Genomic DNA, 22,057 nt, shown 5'->3' on the forward strand with positions numbered 1-22,057 from the left:
CAACCCTCAAGTACTAGGCACGACTTGTCTGTCTCTTGTCCACATGGCTTCGTGCACCTGCGTGACCTTTGCTGCCTTCAGACTTGGCTCCAGTCATGTACTCACTGAACCATTACTCTCTGAACCTCAGGCTAACGGTTCCAGCCAGGGTGCTGTCGTCTCTCCTATGATAGACTGACCCACATGTAGTGTGGGAGTTCTCTTTTTTCCCTCCTCCCCAAACAAAATTATCATCACCAGTGCGTCTTTAGTGGGCTGGGGAGCCCATATGGATGACCTTATGATACAAGGTACATGGACACTTTGAGTATCCAGGATGTATCTCAGTCTTATGGAACTCTGAACAGTACAAAAAGGTTTGCAAATCCTTTGTCCAACTCACATGCTCTCACCAGGTTCTGATCATGTCAGACAATACCAGCACTGTTTTCTATATCAACAAACAAGGGGAGACATGGGAGAGTGAGATCCTCCACTCTGTGCACAGAAATGTTGAACTTCTGGACCTGATACGTCAAACAACATATCACCCTATCCAGGGATGTAAAATGTACCTGTGGACTCACTCAGCAGACACTTCGGGATTGATGATGAGTGGGAACTTCACGATACAGTGCTACACGACATCTCTGAACAATGGCGGACCCCAGCCAGAGACCTATTTGCTTCTCAGACCAACAGCAAGTGCACCATGTACTGCTCCTGGGGAGCCATTGATTATCACTCCCGGGGTGATGCTCTCCTACCCTCTTGGTCAGATCAGCTCAACTATGCTTTCCCTCCACTGCTGCTCCTTCCTTGAGTATGCCACAAAATCTGAAAAGAGGGAGGTGGTCATTCTTATCACACACACACACACACCCCCTCTGGGCCAGACAATTTTGATTCCCCAATTTCTTTCACATGTGGTCCTGTCCACCAGTTCCCATCCTGAACTTCCCTGATCATCTTCTGACCCAGTACACTGGCACCCCACTCCACATCCACTCTACCTCAGGGCATAGTATTTGGATGGACATCTATTCTAGAATGGACATGCTCCTCAGCTATACAAGACATCGCTCTAACAGTGGGAAGAACTGCACTAGACAATGTTACCAGGCTAAATGGAGACTTTTTCGTCTTGGACTAACATAAAGGGGTTCTACCGGAAGTGGCAGAAATTCCCCTAATCCTGGATTACATTCTATCTCTAAAGTCATTGGGTCTTACCCATAGCACTTTGACAGTCCACCTGATGGCACTCAGCACATTCCATCCACCTGTGAGGGGTTGCTCTGATTTTACACATCCACTAACTGCTAGATTTTGGAAGGGCCTCCTCAGAATCTTCCCTCCCCTCCAAACGGTCATACCTCAATGCGACTTGAATTTGGTACTCTCTGCTTCAATTAAACCCCCCTTTGAGCCACTGGCATCGTCTTCCACATCTCTCCTTTCCATTAAAGTCAATCTTCCCGGTTGCTGTCACTTTGGTAAGAAGAGTCTGTGAACTTGGAGCTATGATAGCAGATCTGTCGTTCATAATATTCCACAAGGATAAGGTCTCCTTATGTCTACACCTTAAATTTCTACCAAAGGTGGTATCCCACTTTCGCATGAAGTAATCCGTTCACTTACCTGTTTTCTTCCCGAAACCACATACCTCTGCAGAAGAACACCAACTCCATTCCCTTGACATCAGGAAAGGTCCCCTAGACCGTTTATTGCAGTAGCCAAGAGACTAAGGACAGGCCATCTCCAAGAGGATTTCTGGTTTCATCAATCTCTGCCTTCCTCCTCACCAGAGAGATATGGGCTCAGGCTACCAACACGGCCTCCCTTCAGAAAGTGCTTCTCAGGCCAGGTCTACAATGGGGGGTGGTGGAATCTGTCTAAGTTATGCAACTTCAGCTATGTGAACAACGTAGCTGAAGTCGACGTACTTAGATATGCTCACCACGGTGTTTTCACTGCGGTCAGTCGACAGCTGACGCTTCCCCATCAACTCTGCCTGCGCTTCTTGCCTCAGTGGAGTACCGGAGTCGACGGGAGAGTGCTCAGTGATCGATTTATCGCGTCGTGATAGACGTGATAAGTCAACCCCCACTGGATCGATCGCTGCCCGTCAATCCTTTGGGTAATGTAGACATGCCCTCATAGACCTATGTAGAGCACACACATGGAGTTCTGTGCATACCTTAGTAACACTGTATGCCTTGGAGCAGGACTTAGCATCAGATGCCTCCTTTGGCACGGCGGTTCTCTGCACAACCCTTCCATCCTCCTCATCGCACCCTTCTCCAACCTAGGCACTATTTGTCAGTTACCCTCAGTGGAATACAATAGAGACAGTCTCTTAAAAAAAGAAGAGAAAGTTGCTTACCTGTAGCCAGAGGTTCTTTGAGATGTGTGGTCCGTACCTGTATTCCACTTCCCATCCTCCTTCCCGTCTGCTTCGAGTCTGTCAGATTCATGGTAGAGGAAAAACTGGAGATGTCCTTCTGCCCTGTCCTTTATCACCTTGGTTGGAAACATGGGCTGAGTGAGGGGCCATCCGCAGACCAGTGGACACTACTTTCAGAGTTCTCCAACTCTGAGTGTGTGGTGTGCATGCATAACTCCCAGTGGATTACAGATAGAGACCACATATCTTGAGGAACCTGCAGTGGGAGATAAATAACCTCCTCTTACACATGTGGCTCCTTCCTCTGCATTGGGCTCCTCCAGGCTTGACTGTTGGGACTGACTGGACTGGAATGGAGTCTCAAACAGGTCCTGGTTCATGGCATAGCTGGACCCCTCCTCCCATTAGCATGTCCTGTATCTTTCTCCTCCTCCTCATTTCTGTTCATGGCAGGGGCCTGTGACTCAGGCCCCACGGAGTTTATCCATGGTGATGTGTGGAGTGGTATTGAGGTCACTGCCAAGTACGACATGTAGCTCTTTGTAAAAGCGGCAGGTCTGCAGCTTGGCATTGGATCGACTGTTGGCCTCCCTGGCCTTCTGATATGTCTGATGTGGTTCCTTCACTTTCATGAGGCACTGGTGCTGGTCCATGTCAGATCCTTGCTCCCACATCCCCTGTGCAATCTGTTTATAGATGTCCACCTTTCTACAGCTGTGCTCACACAGGCTCTTCTCCCCATATCCAGTATCTCCCATCTACTCCAGGCTGCAACTTATCTGAAGCATGTAGCTAGCATAGTCAGCTGGGCAGTTGTGCATAAGAATGGAGAACTGCTAGGTGCGCTTGCCAACCTGGACAGTCAGGAAAAAAAATTTGAAAAATTCGTGGGGCTTTAAAGGGGAGGGAGGCTTTTTGGTCTCTCTGACCCCTGGGCTATGTAGTTCACAATTGACAGCAGAGCAGTCATTGTCAGACATTGTGAGACCTCTTCTGGAGGACTGTTAGGGATGACATAAGTAACAGTGTCTTCACTTGTGCCATATCAACCTCAGTACATCAACCCTGGCTCAACACGAAGGAGATGGTGGTAGTGTGTTTGTAAAGGGGCACTTACATCCATGGGAAATATATTTAAGGGTAGACACATGCATAACTAGGTCGACGCAAGGCAGCTTATGTGAACCTAACTTTGTAGTGTAGACGAGGCCTTAGTAAGGAATTATTCTCAGAATATAGCACTGTGAAACAGAATTACACTTCAGGAGAGTAATTTTGGAAGAATTAAAAAAGATGCTGTCAATGTATATTAATTGAAATAACTAATTTCAGTATGTATCCTTTAAACAGTATGCCCTGAAATATTTTTTTTTAAATGGCTTTTATTTGTAAGGTGTAGTGGGTTGTCTTTTTTTTTAAATGAAGGGCTCAAGTCCTGCATTCCTTCCCTTGCCTTCACAGATATTTTCCAGCATTTTTAAATAAAGGATTGCAATTTCTAGTGCATAAGATAGGAAATGCAACTGACAGTCAAGAAAGCTGTTTGGCTGTACACACAAATGTTATCAAATGTGCAGAATAAAGAAACTGAAAATAGAGAATTTTTTACTAAATTTCTTTTTTAGTAATTTTAAGTGTTACAACAGTTTTATGTAAAAACTGAAACATTCACTGTAAAAAAGCAAACTTCTAGTGGAAAAATAGAGAGGCAACCAAATGTATATGTTAATGAAAGCTTGCAGGGGGAAAAGGTACTAAAGAGGAAATCAGCACCTCCACGAAACAAGATGCATTAGTGTGTATACAGTGTTCTCTGTGAGCAAAAACTGTATAAGGTTACTCCCACCCACTTCGTTTTTAGCATCTAAATGTTTCTTAAAGACCTGCTTGTACCTTTTTTGCAAACTCAAACTGTGCAAAACATTCTTACTGATCATTCTGCCTATATTCTGTATTTCCAATTCTATCTTAAATTTCTGTGCTTTGTCTCTAGAACTAAGATTTTAAAAGATAGTTCATCTCATTACTTAAATTTGACGTGTTTTTGACCTCTATGTGGTGTTAGATCTATCCTGATATAAGAAGTTGAGGATGTTCCTTTCTTCGCACACTTCTGCTAGCTCTGAATAGCATCGTATTCAGTTCCCCGATCAAAGGGCATTCTACTCATGAAATTTAGACTGAATGCTAGCAAGTAAATCCAGTACTACTTGTCATAATTCTAGCTAATTTGGTTGTTAATCTAACCTTATTTTTCCTATGAGACTATATTGTGAGCAAAAATTATTCTTCCTGGGTTTCAGACAGAAAACAGATCAAAATTGCTCTGAAGAAAGTATTCAAGTTCATAACTAGCTATTTGTATAATAGGGGAAAAGACGAGATAGCTTATTGATTGAAACATCAGGCTTGAAACACATGCACACAAACCACAAGATTCAATTATAGCTAAATTAACTCAACCATTAATATTTCTCAGGTATATAAACAAAATTCCATGCAGTTTATGGTGTGTAGAGGCTCATTAAGAATACCCACGCAATACTGCTGTCTGTTTTCTATGGACATTAGTTCCATGGAACTTTTTGTCCAAATATACATACAAGGTCAAAGAAGAATACAATTACCTACTGTTTATTATTTAAAAAAATAAATGAATAAATTAAAAAAAATAAAAGGCCGGGGGAGGGGAGCCTTCTGCAATCCTGTACAATGTCTGGTGATTTGTCTGCCTTTACTCACGTCCCAGAGGTGGTGCTTAATATTAGTGATTTATATATCAATAGATAATTGTAAAATTAAATACAGTATTTTACATTTATATGACGCCTTTAATCCTAAAGCACTTTACAAATATATATACACACGCAGTTTGTAAAATGCTTTGGAATTAAAAGCATAATATCAATGCAAAATACTGGATTTAATTTTGTCATCAAACTTCCAAATCAGTCAGTCATTCTTTTATTTACTCTTCTAGAATCTGAAAATAGTTTGAGATTGCTTTGCTTTGTATTTTATTCACTGATCCTTTGTACGTCTCCTGCCATGCCAAACCTTTCCTTAAAAAGTTGCAGGAGTGGAGAGTTCTTGAAGAACTATTTGACCTCTATTCTTTGGTTTGAGTGTTAGTCAGAATCTGCAGCTTCTGTTTGTGGTCTCTGTGATGGTTATTTATTCAGAGAAAGTGTGGGGTTGCTTTTCCTATTTTTTTGCTGTTTTATATGTAGATTGCATTACCCATTTTCCCATTTCTAATTGTTATGTGAATGAATGCTGCCATATTTCTTTTTTATCCTAACAGTCTGTCTGTATGGGATACTTCTCTTTCAGCGCTTCTATCTATAGGCAGCAATTTGTTTTCAAGCTTTCTGTACCACTTAGTATGTTGGTCAGAGGAATATTGTCATGTTGGTTTTGGTGTTGATACAGACAGTTTAAAGCAGTTGATCAGCGGCAGATGGGCTTCTCTCCAACTCTCAACTTTCTTATTTGATATACCATCTACCTTCTGGAGGAGTTAGCTGTTGCATTCCTACTGACAGTTCCATTGCATCTTCTTCTTTGGTTGATATTTGCAGTTTGTCTCTCTTTGAAGGGCTGTTCTTATGATCACTTCATTCTCAACTAGAGAGGGTGTTGCAGGGTTCTTCAAATATTTTCAGGCTCAACTGCCTATTACTGATGGTTTACTTTTTGTGTCTTGTCTTATTATTGTCAAAATAAGAGTTTGTCAGTGCTTGGAATCATTGATTCAGTAATTGTACACAAGAAAAACAAAATAAACTGCTTCAGAGAATCAGAGCTCAATTGGTATATCCCAGTAATAATCAGGGTCACAGTTGGAGTTGACCAGCTCTATTTATGAAATGTAGAGCTGGTATCTTGCATGGAGTATCTCCAGCTGTTGCTGCTGTTGAATGTTTTATGTTTTAATAGCACTTGGAGACCTTGTCAGGTCAGAGCCCCATTGTGTTAGGCCCTATAAAAACTTGTTAAATCACTGCCCCAAAGAGCTTATTCTATTCCAAGACCAGACATAATAGGTAGATGAGATGAACAAGGTGTTTGGGGAAATGTGAGGACAGTATTACTCCTGGGAGAATTCTGCACCAAACAATTAAAAATTCTGCACACAATATTTTAAAATTCTGCAAAATTCTGCAGATTTTGTCAAAATAACCCTCTCTAATCATACCAGTTACAATTATTTTGGTAATTTATTTCAAAATACCTGTCAGCAAGTATGTCTGTAACAACACACATACATATTCCCCTTGGAGTAGAGATAAAGAAACCCCTACAACAACCTAGTTCCTGTTACTCTGCCCTCTCCCCACCCCAGATCCCAGGTGGGGGGCCAGACACTCTCCTCTCCTGCAGAGCTCAACCATGGGCCCCTACTCCCGGAGGCCACCTGTTGCCCCCCCCCCCAGCCCAGACACAGCCTCTATCCTCCAGAGCCCAGCAGAGTGCAAACCCCCCCCCCCACACACACACATTCTCTCACACACACTCTCTCACGCTCTACCTCCCAGAACCCAGGGATCCGCAAGGAGAAACAGCCTGATTCTGGATTCCAGGTTTTTGTGGAGTTTTCTGCATGCAGCTTTCTCCTCCCTTCAGGGTGTGCAAGAACTGCAGTTGCTGGGAACCCTCCACTCCTCTTTCTCCTCGCCACCCCCCCACCCCCCATCTTCTCTTTGTGAGCTGGATTCTGCCAGGTCAAGCAGCCCCTAGTGGTGGCCAACATCTCTGCAGCCCATTTGTGTGGTGGGGGAGATTCTGCATGCACAACATTAATTTCTGCAAATTTTTTTATTGCGCAGTGGCACAGAATTCCCCCAGGAATACAGGATACCGAAAATCAGTAGGATGTTCTAGCCCAATCTAGTGTTGTGTGCAGTCCATAATCAGTAATCGTAATTACAACTGGTCACTTGCCTAGCCATTATTACATGGCAGCTTTCTGTAAGCAGTACAGCAGGTGTGTTTTGTTTGGAGGATAAGGTGTTGATTCTGTGGCTTTTTAGAGTTTTTTGCCCATGAAAAGGGGTGCGATGGGAGAAAGCGTAAATGTGATTGTGGGAGAAATTAATGAGCAGGCAATAGAGGCTGGCATTATCAAAGGTGCAACTCAACCTCAAAAGAAGATAACAGGGTGGGTAGGTAGCACAAGGCTGAATTGTGGAGATCTTTGAAGGTTAGGACAAGAGGTTTGTGGTGGATGCCAATGGAGGGACTTAAAGTGACATAGGGAACACAGTCTTTCTGGCTTATAACTCAGTTATTAACAGCAGTTCAAAATTACAGTCTCCATGCTATTCATGTTGATCAGTGAAATCCTTTGTTCATGCACTTCACAAATAATAGACACAAAGCTTTTCTAGAATGCCCTGCTTAATGTTTCACAACTGACCTTGAAAGGAATCGCTGGGGCAAATGTTAGTATGCATGTCATTTCAGTTCTTAGACTATTCTTGAGATTTTCAACAAGGGGCCCATTCTGATGGTACATTCTGTGATATATAACTTGTCACTAGGAAGATTACCTAACTTAATGTTAGACGTCTTTACTATTGTCAAACAGATATTATCACTGGTCAGTCAGATTCCAACTATTGTATCTTCTCAGAGGAGGGTGATTTGTAAATCATGTTGTTCTGCATTCCAACTGCCCATGTAGACCCTGCTGGTGCTCTCTAAAAAAGCACCCACGAGACTACGTTAATGCAAATAAGGTACCTTTTTGAGCACACCAGCAGGGTCTACATGGAGCAATTAATGTGCTATATAGATCACATCCCTCCAGTACGCTGTGCCGGTGCTGTGTAGACAAGCCCTAAATCCTTTTAAAAAAAAAAAAATCAGCTGCAGTCTGGTCATGGTACTGTTTAAAGAAATTCTTCACAACACTTCATAAATAATTTTTAATTCCCTATATTAAAATTTTTTTCCCTAATTTTGCTGGTTTTATTTACTCTGCTTGCTTCTTTCCTTCCTTATATTACAGCTTGTATATAAATAAATTCCTGTAACTTTCCCATTGTTTGCTAACTACACCTCTACCCCAATATAAAGAGACCCCATATGACATGAATTCGGATATAATGCAGTAAAGCAGTGCTCTGGGAGGGGGTGGGGCTGAGCGCTCCAGTGGATCAAAGCAAGTTCGATATAATGCGATAAGATTTTTCGGCTCCCGAGGACCGTGTTATATCGGGGTAGAGGTGCATATGTTAAACTGGAACAGATATCTTGTTTTTAGTTGCTTGATAACTTTCTAGGCTATTGACACTGGAGATACATTACCTTTTTGTTTTTCCACATTGTTCTAAGGGAAACAATTTCATGCTATATCACAACTAAAAGTAATTGGTCTTTAGGTAGTCTTTAAACAAAAAAAAAAAAATCTGAAATCTCTCTGGCCCCAAAAGGTGATCTCTACTGTGCTTAGTTTGACTAATTCAGGAAATATTTAAGTGGTTACTGAAAGCCAGTGTCTCAATGGAAGCATGATCAGAGAGGAAAGTTCTGGTGAGTACATTAGCAATACATCTCTCTCAGATCTGGGGGATTACTAATGTTAAAAACTCATTTACATATATGCAATAGAGTTGATATAATGGAAAAGCAATTCTGCTCTTCGTTCCAGTTTACATTTTCACAATAAGTGATAGCTCTTCCATGGGACAAGGTATTTTCATGAGGATTGTGCCTAAAGGACTACTTACTTTATTTTAATCTTGCTTAAGAAGGTTAAAAAGTCTTGTGTGTTTCTCTTGGACACACATTTGTATCCTCCGTAAAGAGATCTGCAAAGCTCCTCAGTCGTTTTACCATCTTAATCAACACTTCTCCCAGGCTTCTGAGACAATCCTTATACTTCTAATATGTCAACGTTTTTAAAGAGAAAATTTGTTCTTTCACAGGATCAAATTTGCATTCTTTTCCATTTGTTTTTCTAGTCTTGGGTTTGGACATAGATGGTTGCTTAATGAAGAGACTGTATCTCAGAGTTAAAGCTTGATGTACATGTGGGTAGTTCACTTTACAAAAAAACATGTTTTTGCATCAGTCCTCTAGATAGCATTGTTTCTGAAGATAACATTAAGTTAACGGTGATTAAGAGGGATTGGTTGATCAAAATTCTCAGCAGACCTGAGGGCTTATCTCTTCCAGACATGTTCAGTTCAACCCAAATTTGGATAATTTCAACTCTGTGTTCTCACGCTACTCTAGCAGATTTAAAGGATTTTATATACTTCTAAACACCCAATTGAACCCTAGCAAATGGCTAGGGAACTGGTAATTAATCACAAAGAAATTTTATTAGGGAATCCCAGTTTCTGCTGTTGGATGAATACTGAAAATAATTACGAGCATTAGTATATGGGCTGCTAAATGCAGTGCATTTTTTTGACTACCTTATGCAATCAGACTGTTAGGCTTACTGCAAAAGTATTTTCAACTTCTCCTGATAACTGCGTCATATGGAATCCATGTCACTTGAGTACCCCAAGTTTTTCTTCAAATATGTTCTTGCTGAGAGATGGAGAACTCAACGTTCTTTTGCAAGAGACATTTGTGATATAATCTTAGGGCAATATTTTAAGTATTTCGTATTCTAGGAAATTTTACCAAAAGCCGTCTAGTTAAATTCAAGTCTTTACATTCATAAACAAGTTGTGTGTCTTAACTGTGATATTACTAGTGCTAAACATAAGCATAAGCTAGTTCTGAAGAATAAGGGGGAATTATGGTTCTTTGTGCTCTGTGTGTGCATATAATTTTATTTAAATATTGTAAAGCATACTCCCCTCTACTGGCAAGATCACAGTAGTCCAGTCACTTCACAATACAGCAGTAGTTCAAAAAGGAGGTCTTAAAAAGTGAATATTTTTTTAAAATTATACATAAAAACAGGAAATACATGATGATACATGATAGTGTGGAATAAGTGTTTATCATGAAGAGTTTGGTGTAGTTGTGTAACTCCATAAGTGGTGAATCTGCAAATGAGTTATACATATAATCTGAAAAGAATGCATGCTAAACTTTTATACCGTATTATACCATCACGTATCTTATAAATGTAATATATCATAAAAACTATTTTTGAAATATTTCAGAGGGTTTGTTTTATTGGAAGTATTTGTTGGCTTTATCTACCTTTGAAATCATGTGCTTTAGTTATAAATCCAGTCTGGACCCAGAGGGAGAAAAGTTTTGAAGTAATAAATGTAAAAGCCCTCAAATAACAGGGTAGACTAATTTAAATGCAATGAAAGTCACATTTAAAGCAGGCTGAAGTTTTGTAAAACTAATTTGTGAATTTGTGCTACTGGAACTTTAGATTAGTGCACCAAATTTTAATTTATAAATGATGTTTTTAAAATGTTACTGCAATAGGGTATCTCTTTTTAATAAAAGAAAGAAAACCTGCTGTGAGCAGAAGACTAAATATTACAAAGTAAGTCTGGGAGTCAAAATAGTCTAGCAGGTACATAACTTTGTTCATACAGCTATTCACATTGCCATGAAACTTCTCATGTACTTGTAGTTAGGCATGGCTGCAGCATCAGGGACTAAAATTATTCACTTCAAAGTAGAACTGTTCTAGTATTAACAGTGGAAAATTATTTAGACTTTCAACACATTAGCAAAGTTAATATGAATTTTTATACAAAGGCTGGCATTAAAAAAAGAATCTAAAGTTAAGCTCTCAAGCCCATATTTAGGGGTCTAAAGGTGGAAGTTTCAAAAGTACCATAGTGACTTAGGAGCACAAGTTCCATTGACTTCAGACTGCAAACTCTGATGGAGGAGCATAGCCTGGTCAAAGCATTTAAACTTTTTTGTAGGGCTGTCGATTAAGCGCAGTTAACTCACGTAATTAACTCAAAATTAATCGCGATTAAAAAAAAATCACCACTAATGATAGTTTTAATTGCACTGTTAAACAATATAATACCAGTTGAAATGTATTAAATATTTTGGATGTTCTACATTTTCATATATATTGTATTCTGTGTTGTAATTGAAATCGGTGTATGTTATTTTTTATTACAAATATTTGCACTGTAAAAATGATAAACAAAAGAAATAGTGTTTTTCAATTCACCTCATACAAATACAGTAATGCAATCTCTTTGATGTGGAAGTGCAACTTACAAATGTAGATTTTTTGTTTTGTTACATAACTGCACTCAAAAACAACACAATGTAAAACTTCAGCGCCTACAAGTCCATTCAGTCCTACTTCTTGTTCAGCCAATCGCTAAGGCAAACAAGTTTGTTTGCATTTACAAGAGATAATGCTGCCTTCTTCTTATTTACAGTGTCACCAGAAAATAAGAACAGGAATTTGCATGGCACTTTCGTAGCTGGCATTGCAAGGTGTTTATGTGCCACATATGCTAAACGTTCGTATGCCCTTTCATGATTTGGCCGCCATTCCAGAGGACATGCTTCCATGCTGATGGCGCTCATTAAAAATTAATGCATTAATTAAATTTGTGACTGAACTCCTTGGGGGAAAATTGTGTGTCTCCTGTTCTGTTTTACCTGCATTCTGCCATATATTTCATGTTATAGCCATCTCAGATGAAGGTCCAGCACACGTTCATTTTAAGAATGCTTTCACTGCAGATTTGACAAAATGCAAAGAAAGTACCAATGTGAGATTTCTAAAGATAGCTGCAGCACTCAACCCAAAGTTTAAGAATCTGAAGTGCCTTCCAAAATCTGAGGGGGACGAGGTGTAGAACATGCTTTCAGAAATCTTAAAAGAGCAACACTCAGATGCGGAAACTACAGAACCCGAACCACCAAAAAAGAAAATCAACCTTCTGCTGGTGGCATCTGACTCAGATAATGAAAATGAACATGCGTCGGTCCATGCTACGCTGGATCATTACCGAGCAGAACCCGTCGTCAGGGTGGATGTATGTCCCCTGGAATGGTGGTTGAAGCATGAAGGGACATATGAATCTTTAGCGCATCTGGCACGTAATTATCTTGCTATGCCAGCTACAACAGTGCCTGCAAACTTCTATTCTCACTTTCAGGTGACATTGTAAAGAAGAAGTGGGCAGCATTATCTCCTGCAAATGTAAACAAACTTGTTTGTCGGAGCAATTGGCTGAACAAGAATTAGGACTGAGTGGACTTGCAGGCTCTAAAATTTGACATTGTTTTATTTTCGAATGCAGAGTTTGGTTTTTTTTGACATAATTCTACATTGGTAAGTTCAATTTTCATGATAAAGAGATCACACTCCAGTACACCAGACCCTCACTAGAACGTGGAATTTGGGATCCATGCCAAGTACCGTGTTATAGTGGGGACCGCGTTAAAATGAAATTACTGTAGACAGTAAATGTCACATCTATAAAATAAATAGAAAATAAAACTCCTATGTGAAGGAAACAATAAACGAGAAAAAAAATGTTACTTTATTAGACATTTAAAGTAGACATTAGAATAAACTAGTCTAGTTTTTCTTTAAAATGTCGGTGAGTTGCTTTTGCTTCTTGTTGCTGTGCTACTTCCGCTTAGCAAACTGCAAAAGACTATGTAGCTGCATAATTTTTATAGGCTCAACGTCTTGCATATCAAACCATCTCAAAGCAGTCTCTAAGATGGTTACGGTCACAGTTGATGGAACGACATCCACTTCATCTTCCTCCTCTTCTTCCATGGCGAAGTCCAATTCTTCAGCTTCTGGAATGTTGTTTGGTTGTACTGCCTGAAGAATTTGGTCTTCTGTTAGTCTTTCAGCAACGGGAGAAAATTCTTCTGCTTCATCATCGCCTCTTATCCAGAACTCAATATTTTGTGGAAGAACAGTTACCCCGAGCCCGGACAGTTGCTGGCACAGCTCCTGCATCCACTCCATGTCTGTTCTTCCAACTTCCTCCTCTGTAAATCCCTCAGCTGAATTCCTCGTCAGACTGTGATCTGCTTTCTTCATTTTCTTCCAGGAGCGGGTGGCCAAATGACACACTCAGTCCCACCATCCAACAGCGGTTTATCGTTCCAGCGTGTAATAAATTCCAGGACTCGCTGCCAATGTAAAAAATTTTTTATAGTCAGCTTCTTCAGAAAATCAGTGACAGACAACTCGCTTTCTATCATTTGTCGTACCAAGTTCCGTCGATAGTACCGCTTAAAAATGGCGATGACATCTTGATCAAGTGTGAATAGCTGACGTACTCCCGTCAACTGTGCTTGCGCTCCTCGTTCTGGTGGAGTAGTAGAGTCGACAGGAGAACGTTCAGCGGTTAATTTATCACGTCTATACTCAAAAAAATTTTTTTTACGGTACGGTACTTAAATTTGGGATCCATGGCCGCGTTATATCCGAATTCACATTATATAGATGCACGTTCTAGCAAGGGTCCAGTGTACTTGTATTGGCTGAATTGAAAAATACTGTTTCTTTTACCATTTTTACAGTGCAAATATTTGTAATAAATAAAGTGAGCACTGTACACTTTGTATTTTGTGTATAATTGAAATCAATATATTTGGAAAATGTAGAATGCATCCAAAATATTTAAATAAATTGTTAAAACAGTAATAGAATACAATGTGATTAATTGCAATTTTTTTAATTGCTTGACAACCCTACTTGTTTGCCTTGCGAATATCAGAACAGCTTTTCAGCCTTGCGAATATTGGAAGGTGGTGCCAGTTGACAATATAGCTATAGTGCTCATCAGTCTTATATTTTGAATTTCTGTTCTCTGAGTAAGGATGTTAATGAAGTCATGGACTTGCCTTTTCAAGTATGCACGAGCATTTTAAGTATGATCCTTTTCAGTAGGAAACAATCTATATGTAAAATCTGAAACTACTTAAAATTATAAAGGAAAGTATTAAACATTCAGTATAGCAATTTAAGATTATAAAATAGGAAAAAAATAAAGAACTAGCAACGTGTGTATAAAAATGGATTTCTAATTAAAATCAGTTTAAAGTCATGATTTTCATCATAAATCAATGATCCATGATTTTTATCCACTCTGTCAGAAATGAGCTACAGCAGCTCTGGTACTAGTGAATGGTGCCAAATGTTTACTACTGGAAAAGTTCAGAAAGGGGAACTATGCAAAAATGAGAAAGCTAGTTAAATGGAAATTTAAAAGGTACAGTCGCAAAAGTGAAATGTCTGTAAGCTGCATGGAAACTTTTAAAAAACACCATAATAGAAGTTCAAATTAAATGTATACCCTGGATAAAAAAAGGAGGACCAAAAAAATGCTACCGTGGCTGAACAACAAAGTAAAAAGAGGTTAGAGGCCAAAAGGCATTCTTTAAAAATTGGAAGTTAAATCCTACTAAGGAAAGTTGAAAGGAAGGTAAACTCTGGCAAGTCAAGTGTAAAAGTATAATTAGGTAGTCCAAAAAAAGAATTTGAAGAGCAACTAGCAAAAGACACACACACACGAACAGCAAAAATTTTAAGTACACTAGAAGCAGGAAGCCTGCCAAACAATGAATAAGGCCACTGGACAAACAGAGATGCTAAAAGAACTCTCAAGAAAGATATGGCCATTGTGGGAGAAGCTAAATTAATATTTTGCATCAGTCTTCTCTGCAGAGGATGTATGGGAGATTCCCTTGCCTGAGCCATTCTTTCTGGGTGATTTGAGGAACTGTCCCAAATTGAGGTGTCAGTAGAGGTGGTTTTGGAACAAATTGATAAATTAAACAGTTACATGTCACCAGGACACGATGGTATTCACCCAACAGTTCTGAAGGAACTGAAATATGAAGTTGAACAGTTACTAAATGATATTTAAGTCAGATTCTGTTTCAGATGACTGGAGGATAACTAATGTGACACCAATTATTAAAAAGACTCTTGAGGCAATCCTGGCAATTGAAGGTCAGTGAGCCTAACTTCAATACCCGGCAACTTGGTTGAAACTATAGTAAAGAACAGAATTATTGGACACACAAATTAACCCTATGGTTGCTGATTAGTCAGCATGGTTTTTGTAAAGGGAAATCATGCCTCATCAATCTATTAGAATTCTCTGAGGGGGTCAACAACCATGTGGACAAGGGTGATTCCATGAATATAGTGTACTTGGACTTTCAGAAAGCCTTTGATTAGACCACTCACCAAAGGCTCTTAAGCAAAGTAGGCAGTGATGGGGTAAGAAGGAAGGGTCTTTTCATGGATTAGTACCTATTTAAAAGATAGGAAACAAAGGGTAGGAATAAATGTTCAGTTTTCTTGGTGGAGAGAGGTAAATGGCAGGGATCATAGAATCACAGAATATCAGGGTTGGAAGGGACCCCAGAAGGTCATCTAGTCCAACCCCCTGCTCGAAGCAGGACCAATTCCCAGTTAAATCATCCCAGCCAGGGCTTTGTCAAGCCTGACCTTAAAAACCTCTAAGGAAGGAGATTCTACCACCTCCCTAGGTAACGCATTCCAGTGTTTCACCACCCTCTTAGTGAAAAAGTTTTTCCTAATATCCAATCTAAACCTCCCCCACTGCAACTTGAGACCATTACTCCTCGTTCTGTCATCTGCTACCATTGAGAACAGTTTAGAGCCATCCTCTTTGGAACCCCCTTTCAGGTAGTTGAAAGCAGCTATCAAATCCCCCCTCATTCTTCTCTTCTGCAGGCTAAACAATCCCAGCTCCCTCAGCCTCTCCTCATAAGTCATGTGTTCCAGACCCCTAATCATTTTTGTTGCCCTTCGCTGGACTCTCTCCAATTTATCCACATCCTTCTTGTAGTGTGGGGCCCAAAACTGGACACAGTACTCCAGATGAGGCCTCACCAATGTCGAATAGAGGGGAATGATCACGTCCCTCGATCTGCTCGCTATGCCCCTACTTATACATCCCAAAATGCCATTGGCCTTCTTGGCAACAAGGGCACACTGCTGACTCATATCCAGCTTCTTGTCCACTGTCACCCCTAGGTCCTTTTCCGCAGAACTGCTGCCTAGCCATTCGGTCCCTAGTCTGTAGCTGTGCATTGGGTTCTTCTGTCCTAAGTGCAGGACCCTGCACTTATCCTTATTGAACCTCATCAGATTTCTTTTGGCCCAATCCTCCAATTTGTCTAGGTCCTTCTGATCCTCACGAATCTGTACTGGGACCAGTGCAGTTCAACATACTCATAAATCAGCTGGTAAAACGGGTAAACAGTGAGGTGGAAAAATTTGCAAACAATACAAAATTACTCAGAATAGTTAAGTCCAAAGCTGACTGTGAAGAGTTACAAAGGATTACTCCTGAGGGAATTCTGTGCCAAAAAAAAAAAAAAATTCTATGTATATTTTAAAATTTTGCAAAGTTTAATTGTCTTAAATGTGGAGGTTCCAAATGGGCAGTGGGGAACACAGGCCACTGACTGCATGAAGATTGGAGATAACCCTGCAGGTCCCCTCCCCACCGCAGGCTGCAGCCGACTCTCATACAGCGCCAGGGCTGGGCCTGCCCCTGAAGCATGCCGGGGCCCTCTGTGCCAGGCACACCAGGTGTAGGCAAGCAGGCTCAGCCGATCAGGATCCAAGTGCAGAGGGTTTAAGTGTGTGGGGATACTGGTGTGGGTTCAGAGGGTTCTGTGTGGGGCAATCTGGGTGCATGCGGTTCAGTGGGAGATCTGGATGCACAGGGGCTTGTTGGAGGGTTCCAGGTTCAGGGGCAATAGGCCTCTGCAGAGGGGTCCAGGTGAAGGTGGTTGAGGCTCGGGGGGTCTGGGTGTGGGGGCTCAGTGAGGGGGTCTGGGTGCAGTTGAAGTTCAGTGGGGGGTGTCTTAAGGGGCTCATCAGGGTGGTCCAGGTGCAGGAAAGGTAGGGCTCATCAGGATGGGGGTTTGATGGGCTTGCTTAATGGGGGAGCTGCAGCTACTGCTGAGGGGATGCCGCATGCCGGGCTCCTGCCCCACCAAAGGCACTCACTGTTGTACAGAAAACAGGATGGCTTCCAGCACACAGAAGGGTAGCTGAACTTGCACTAGGACGTGGGAGGCGGCGTCCAGCTGCAAAGTCTGCGGAGCCAAGCGGCACTGTCTTTCAGCTAGGCAGCTCTGCGCTCGCAGAGACGGAGGGGCAGTGGCTGGTGACCCTGTGTGCCCCCCCCCCCAACATCTTGCCTCTGGGGGGGGCAGTGCCTATCAGACTACAACCATACACCCCCCCCATCACCCTACAGCTTCCCTGTCACTTTCTGCAGGGAAGCAAAAGAAATCTGCAGAGGAACATGTTTTCTGCACGCGTGCAGCTGGTGCAGAATTCCACCAGCAGTAAAAGGGATCTCGCAAAACTGAGTGACTGGAAACAAAATGGCAGATGAAATTCAGTCTTGAAAAGTGCGAAGTAATGCATATCGGAAAACCTGATCCCAACTATCCATACAAAATGATGGGATCTAAATTTGCTATTACCACTCAAGGAAGAGAGAGTTCTCTGAAAACCATATGCTCAATGAGCAGTCCCAGTCAAAAAAGCTAACAGTGTTTGGGACCATTAGCAAAGGGATAGATAATAAGACAGACTGTCATAATACCACTACATAAATCCAAAGCATGTCCACACCTTGAATACTGCATGTAGTTCTGGTCGCCCCATCTCAAAAAAGATCCATTAGAATTAGAAATGTTACATAGAAAGGTAACAGAAAATTATTAAAAGTATGGAACAGCTTCCGCATAAGGAGAGTTTGAAAAAAACGGATTGTTCAGCTTGGAAAAGAGATGACTAAGGAGGGGATATAATAGAGGTCTATTAAATCATGAGTGGCGGAGAGAAAGTGAATAAGGATGTGAAGGAATAAATAACACAAGAACCAGGAGTCACCCAATGATATTAATAGGCAGCAGGTTTAAAACAAACAAAAGGAAGTACTTCACACAGTGTACAGTTAGCCCGTTGAACTTTTTGTCAGGGGATGTTGTGAAGGACAAAAGTATAACCGGGTTCAAAAAAGAATTAAACAAGTTCGTGGAGGATATGTCCATCAGTGGCTGTTAGCCAAGATGGTCAAGGATGCATCCCAGTGCTCTGGGTGTCTCTACCCTCTGGCTGCCAGAAGCTGGGAGTGGACAATTGAATGGATTGCTCTATGGATTTCTGTTTGTTCTGTCCAAAGCATCTGGCTTTGGCTCCTGTTGCAAGACAAGATACTGGGCTAGATGAACCATTCATCTGACCCATGATGGCTGTTCTTATGTTTGGAGCAGATATGATGATGCAGCAGCAATAATGCGCATTAACTAAAGCAGTGTTTAATTCTGAAAGTGTAATTTTGAGTACTTATTTTTCTTTATCTGTTTGATATTTAAAATGGGTTGTTTAGCTTTTAAGTATAGCTTATACATATATAAAGTTTTTATAATCTGTAGTATTTTTAGAACAGTGTCTGAGATGTTTAGCCAAGTTACTGGCTCCACTGACATCCATTTTTGACTGAAGGACCAAATAAGATTGTATGAATTATTGTAGTTCTATTGACATGTTTATCCAAATGAGTTCAAATAAACCAAAATATCTTTACAGGTTTCCTGGAGTTCAGTATCTTTGTATGTTTGCATTGAATAGTGTTGAACTGTGGTTTGTTTTAAGAGCAAACAACTAAAACAACACTTAAAAATCTAAACATTACTTGAATCTGGTCCTGGCAGTTGAATTTGTTTTTTTTTTCCCTTTAACTGTCATTATCTATTTTTTGTAAAGCTCTCAGAACAGTAGGTAGTTTATGTACATAACCATACACACTTCCTTGCTTTGTCTGTTGCAAGTAACTTCAGATGGCTTCTTTGTATGGTATTTTTGAGGTTGTAGTCAAACTTTACATTTTTGTAAAGGTACATGTACTATAGCTGGGTTCTTATTTTGCACATGATGTGCCTCTCCTGCAAATTATTTTAATGTACTGTTTACTTTGAACACTAACGTTTTGTGCCTAGTATTTATATGAGCAAAACCTGTAGTAAGAACTTGCTGTTTAAATGGGGAAGGGATAATAAATGATCAGCTATGCTGTGCACCTGTCGTTATGTGGTTGTATAATAATCCTGTGACCATTCTTTTCTCCTCCATCTATGTTCTGCTTTTAAAGTCCATTTGTTGCATGTGAAAATACTTTGCAAACTCTTTTGGGCAATGACATTGTGAAAAGTACCTCTCATGCTATATAGATCACACAATTTTAGGAACTGTAACATAGTTTTCATTGGTGGCAAAGGTAAAGGGCAGTGGATGACAAGATTCATTTCCCTGTTCTCCATGTGTCATATTACAACCACTGTTCCGAGATGAGCTAGATGGGACTTCCTTATTCTGAAGCCTGTTAACATTGCTCATAGTCAATTGAGTAACTAAAGTCAGTTCTTGCTACTCAGGGCTTGAGGCATACTGTTTTCAAACTATTTCCAGACTCCATGGGTGCTAGAGACCAAGGCTGGAAATCAAACCTGGTTCTTCCTGCACTGTAGCGTAGAATTCTTCTATGCGGCTAAAAGAGCACATTGAGTTCTTCAGTGACTTGTAAACATGAACTCTTTCCCCTCAACCACATGAAGACAGAAATCCACTCTACTTAATGTAGTTTCAATGATCATATTCTGGAGTACTGAACTCCTGTAACATGTAACTCTTTCTCTTAACTCTCTAGTTTTATTATAGAGTTAGATTAAAAGATTTAGAAGCATCGGATTAAATTTTGCTATGCAAAATAAAATTTTCTTTACAAAAATGTAGTTGTTTTCCCCAGTCAGATTTTATTTACTGGCAAACTTGAATTTAAAAAGAAACTGAGCTAAGATTTACTGGATGGACTGCTCTTTTCCTAAACAAAAAAATGTTATAGAGGTCTAGAAAATAATGCATGGTATATCAATAATAAATGGGAGTGCTCTTCATTTTTTCTCAAAATATAAGAATTAGGGGGTATTACTGTAAAATGAAAGCAAGATTGGTTAAAGAAAGTACTTTTTAACCTGCATATTCTGTGCAACTCATTGCTACAAAATATAATTTGATTTCAAGAGTTTAGTAGGATTCCAAAAGGAGTAGACATCTATATGGATAATAAGCATTGACACTTGAATTAAATGAAAAATATAAAGGATGCAAGTCCTGATGATGCTTCAGGACATAAACCAAACTCTAAACAGAGAAGAAACGTTCTCTGTGGGACATCATTCTATAGCTACCTATTATGAGGATTCTAACAGCTTTTTCTGACACATCTGGTACTGCTCACTGTCAGACAGGATACCACACTATATGAACTGTTGTTTGTATCCCATTTGGCAGTTCCTATCTTTGTTTTTTTAGCTGCTTGTATTCTGGTCTGTAGTGAAGGTCTTGATTTGTAACCTAAAATTGGACACGTCATCCCATCTTTTTGTCAAGTCCATGGAGTTCTATACTTTCTAAAAAGAAAATGTCCAGCAAAGTCAAGGGCAGACCTACAATAAACTGGATTAAGTGCGTGATGAAATTAAAATTTAGCAAGAAAATGAAGTTTCATAGCAATAAAGGTAAAAAATCTTGCTTCGTGAAAAGTATGCTCAGTGTGCCTTGGTCGTATCACTGGCAACTTTCACTATGATTCCTTCCAGTAAGAAGTTGGAAATCATTATAATAATGGAATTCATGGTAAGATATTTTTCTGTGTTGTACCTAAACCATTGCAGGTTCTGAAAATAAGATTTGTTCCTTTTTTATACCAAGCTGCAGTACAATAAGTCCCAATAACAGTATGTCATAAGATCTTTCAGTTTCTTGGACATATGCTTTTGTGTTTAGTATCTGTTATGTGAGACAATAAAAGAGAAGGTAATTAATACTTCTTATTTAATGTGAGTAGTGTACTAGTGAGGATCTGTAATAATGCACTTTATTGGGAAGGAAAAACTAACCTAATATTTGTCTTCTGTTCAGAGTCTGCATCTGTGGACAAGTCTGTCTCCCATTCTTGCACAACTCCTTCCACATCTTCTGCTTCTGGACTGAATCCAACTTCTGCACCTGCTACTTCTACAGTCCCTGTCTCACCAGTCCCACAATCACCAATTCCTCCATTACTTCAGGATCCAAATCTCCTTCGACAGCTGCTGCCTGCTCTTCAAGCCACCTTGCAGCTTAATAATTCTAGTGTAGATATATCCAAAATAAATGAAGGTAAGACTTCTACAAAAATTTAATGTAATCTTTATAACTTTTATTTATGCAAATCCAATGTATAACAGAATATAAAACCATAATAGCTGGAGTCCTACTTAAAATAAGGGGAATAAAATTGTGCAACATAGACAAATGAATACGTAGGTAAACTTAGCTGTGCTGTTAAGGTTTCTAATTTAACTTTTTAAACTTGCCATATAAGTTACTATCTGAAATGTAATATAAATACGTAATTATCAAGATAATGTATGTGCACAAGTAGTCTCATTGGAATTGGGGGCTTTGCTGGGTTTTGTTCTTTTGTCTGGGATGTGTATCTGGCTGTCAATACGGAAAGAGTAGGCTGCATGACCTTGCTAAATTAAAGAAGACTTCTAATAGTGTACCTATGGGCACGCCACTTTAGGTGCACATATGCCCAAGGTTCCTTTGATTGGAGATTTGTGGTAGCAGTGCTCATTTGGCTTGTCTGTTTGCTCCAGACATCTTTGTGCCTCATGCTGAGC

At 40.1% G+C, this 22,057-nt stretch overlaps 1 protein-coding gene across 3 annotated transcripts in view; it reads left to right on the forward strand.

Moving 5' to 3' along the window:
• Positions 1-22,057, forward strand: part of WAC (WW domain containing adaptor with coiled-coil) — a 117,521-nt gene that overhangs the window by 68,021 nt on the left and 27,443 nt on the right. For all 3 annotated transcript variants that reach the window (XM_073334356.2, XM_073334355.2, XM_073334357.2), the window contains one exon: positions 21,309-21,548. In XM_073334356.2, the coding sequence (XP_073190457.1) occupies positions 21,309-21,548 (240 nt within the window). The remainder of the gene's footprint in view (positions 1-21,308; positions 21,549-22,057) is intronic.

The sequence above is a fragment of the Lepidochelys kempii genome, chromosome 2, assembly GCF_965140285.1.
Source record: "Lepidochelys kempii isolate rLepKem1 chromosome 2, rLepKem1.hap1, whole genome shotgun sequence".
NCBI lineage: Eukaryota > Metazoa > Chordata > Testudines > Cheloniidae > Lepidochelys > Lepidochelys kempii.